This window comes from Bidens hawaiensis, unplaced genomic scaffold, assembly GCF_021521415.1.
Source record: "Bidens hawaiensis isolate Kalapana, Puna unplaced genomic scaffold, B.hawaiensis_p1.1 tig00037244_1, whole genome shotgun sequence".
Lineage (NCBI taxonomy): Eukaryota > Viridiplantae > Streptophyta > Magnoliopsida > Asterales > Asteraceae > Bidens > Bidens hawaiensis.
The window spans coordinates 60,237-63,117 of NW_027505469.1; the positions used below are offsets into that span (position 1 = coordinate 60,237).

At 36.4% G+C, this 2,881-nt stretch overlaps 1 protein-coding gene across 1 annotated transcript; it reads right to left on the reverse strand.

Moving 5' to 3' along the window:
• Positions 1-722: 722 nt before the first annotated feature.
• Positions 723-1,652, reverse strand: LOC143613388 (uncharacterized). The gene has a single exon (XM_077087103.1). It carries the CDS (start codon positions 1,650-1,652, stop codon positions 723-725), a length of 930 nt encoding a protein of 309 aa, XP_076943218.1.
• Positions 1,653-2,881: the final 1,229 nt, after the last annotated feature.

Sequence of the window (2,881 nt, forward strand, 5' to 3'; positions counted from 1 at the left end):
ATGATAGAAAATAAGTATTCCCAATTAATTGAATCATATGCCTTAGCGAAGTCAAGCTTCAACAAAAGTAACTTGTCGTTCCTTCGATTATAATCATCCACAATCTCATTAACCATAAGAGGGCCATCCAGGATTTGTCATCCTTTAATAAATGCAGAGTGTTTAGTGCTAACGACATAATTGATCACCTTCGCGAGCCTATTTGCCAAAAGTTTAGCAATAATTTTGTATTGTAAATTTATCAAACTAATTGGCCTAAAATCCTCCACAATCAACAGACTATCCAACTTGGGGATCAAGGTGATAAAAGAAGAGTTGCACCCGATAGGAATGTTACTTGTCCGAAAAAAATCTGATACAAACTTGCAGATGTCATCTTTAATATATTCCCAGAACCGTTTAACAAATCCAAAAGAAAAACCATTTGGACCCGGAGATTTCTGACTACCACACGACCACACAGCCTCTTTTATTTCTTCAAAAGTAAACTCTGTTTCCAAATATCTAGACTCTTCGTCCGATAAAGATTTAAAAAATTGACTTCTAGAACTAACGTTAACCCCGTCCACTCGTTTAAATTTTTTCCTGTAAAATTCTTTGAAAATTTCTTTTATATCTTCCGGTTTGTCAATTCACACCCCATCTTTTTTTATACCACGAATCGATAGATGTCTTCTTTTTTGATTTATTATGCCGTGAAAAAACTTTGAGTTGTCATCCGCCTACACGCACCATTTTACTTTAGCCTTTTGACTCTCATCTAACATTTTAGCATGTTCTAATTTTCTTTTTTCTTTCAAAATTCTTCGCCTTTCATTATGTAACTCCTCTGAGCCCGCCCCCATATCCACCAATTTATCTATATCATCGAGAGGATTTGAAAAATTCACTAAAATTGCCTCTTCTTTCTTCACTTGATCGACACCCCAACCTCTAATCGCCATTTTCAGTTTTTTTAGTTTTTCTTTAAAAACAATGAAACCATTCGAAGAACGCACCACAGGCTTAACTTTCCAATCTTCTATGACCAACTTTTCGAAACCATCCTTCTCCATCCAGGAATTAAAAAACTTAAAAGGGATCGGGCCAAAATTCAATTTACCTTGACGAAGAAGAATCGGACGATGATCTGCAATCGATAAATCAAGCGCAATTGCTTCCATGTCTGGAAGCCTAGAAATTAAGTCAGTCGACAACAAAAAACGATCCAGTTTACTCAATTTTTTCCCAGTCTTGTCAACTCGGGTAAAATAAAAACCTCCCAAAGGAATATCAATCAAAGAAGCCTCCGAAATAAAATCATTAAAATAATTGACCACCCTATTAGAAAAAGTTGTGCCCATTCGTTCATGCTCAAATCGAACTGCATTAAAATCGCCCATTATAAAGTAATGACCCGGATTATTATTAATAAACGATAACAATAACTGCCAAAGTACCCTTTTCTCCATTTCATCTTGCGGAGCGTAAACATTCACCATAAAGCATTTAAGCCCCAAGATAACCCATTCGCCTTCCACCACCACGAAATTGTTCAAACAAGAAATATGTCGTTTTACAAAAATCGAATTGTCCCATACAGACAGCATTCCTCCGGAACGACCACGAGCCGAACTAAAAGCATAATCAAAATTAACATTTCCCCAAATCATCTTAATTTTGTGCAACTCCAATTTAATCATGCGAGTTTCTTGAAGAGCTAAAAAATTCACTCCGAATTTACAACAAAGCGTTTTAATTCGTTTTCTTTTTTCCACATCCCCGCTCCCACATGTATTTATAGATAAATATTCATTTATCAACCATTGTTTCACTCTTCCTTTTTAATAATTTTGCCAAATCTTCTTTGCTCCCGTTCAAATCATACCCCATCGCATTCCCAATTTCGATAATTCTTAATAATTCATTAAATATAGACCCGCCATGTTTAAATTTTTTTCCGAGTTTTTTCTTTGAGACGTTATTTTCTTTTTGGACTTTTCTCAAATCATACTCCTCTGTAATAGTCCTCGAAGAAGACGATTTCTCTGATTTTGAATTACTCGGTTTGAAAGGTTCTTGAATGTCCGAACGAGTCTTTGATTCGGTAGATCCACCATTTGTCTTTGGACTCCTACCTTCCTCCCCTACAATTACTGGACCACCAGAATTTAAACCTACCAACCCTAAGGTTTCCTCTACCCTCGACTCAGATGCTACCTTTAAAGACCCCCCTTCGCACCCTATCTTGTTTTCTTTATCTTCAGAACCATTAAACCCCTCGAATCCCGGTGGTCTTGATAATGATATGTCTTCATCTGCAACCTCATCATCGTTTCCTTCCCCATACTTCCCATCTACATTATGTTTTTCGCCAAAAATAAAAATATTTAAATTAAATGGGTCATCATTTACTACCCTTTTTTCCATCCGATCACTTTGAACATCCTCCTCCATACTGTTATCCGTTTCATTTTTTTCAGCATCACTTGCATTCGAAGACTGATCCGTATCTTCTTCATCCGTATCTGATGGCATAATAAAATTAGGCTTCCACCCACATGTTTCTCTAACTTGAATCTTGAAGGGCTTCTCTTCCACAAGTACCACCATTTTCTCATTTATCAACTCTTAAACCTTAGTTATAATGCATATTCTTCCCACTGACAAACTTTCCTCATTTTCATCATCTATCATCATACACTCTCCCCAAACCTCGGCTATCTTTTTAAAAGCATTTATTGTCCAAGCACATAACGGGTTACCCTCAATTTCGATCCATACCGCTCGTTCTGGAACTTTGAAGTACTTAGAAATTTGTTGTATATCTTGAAAAAAAACCTTCACAGCCTCACAAAGTTTGAATTTAGCACAAGATGTACTATCCCTAAATTCGATCCAC

Coding starts and splice junctions, on each gene's coding strand:
- LOC143613388 (XM_077087103.1), bottom strand. CDS start 1,652: ATGATTTGGGGAAATGTTAATTTTGATTATGCTTTTAGTTCGGCTCGT.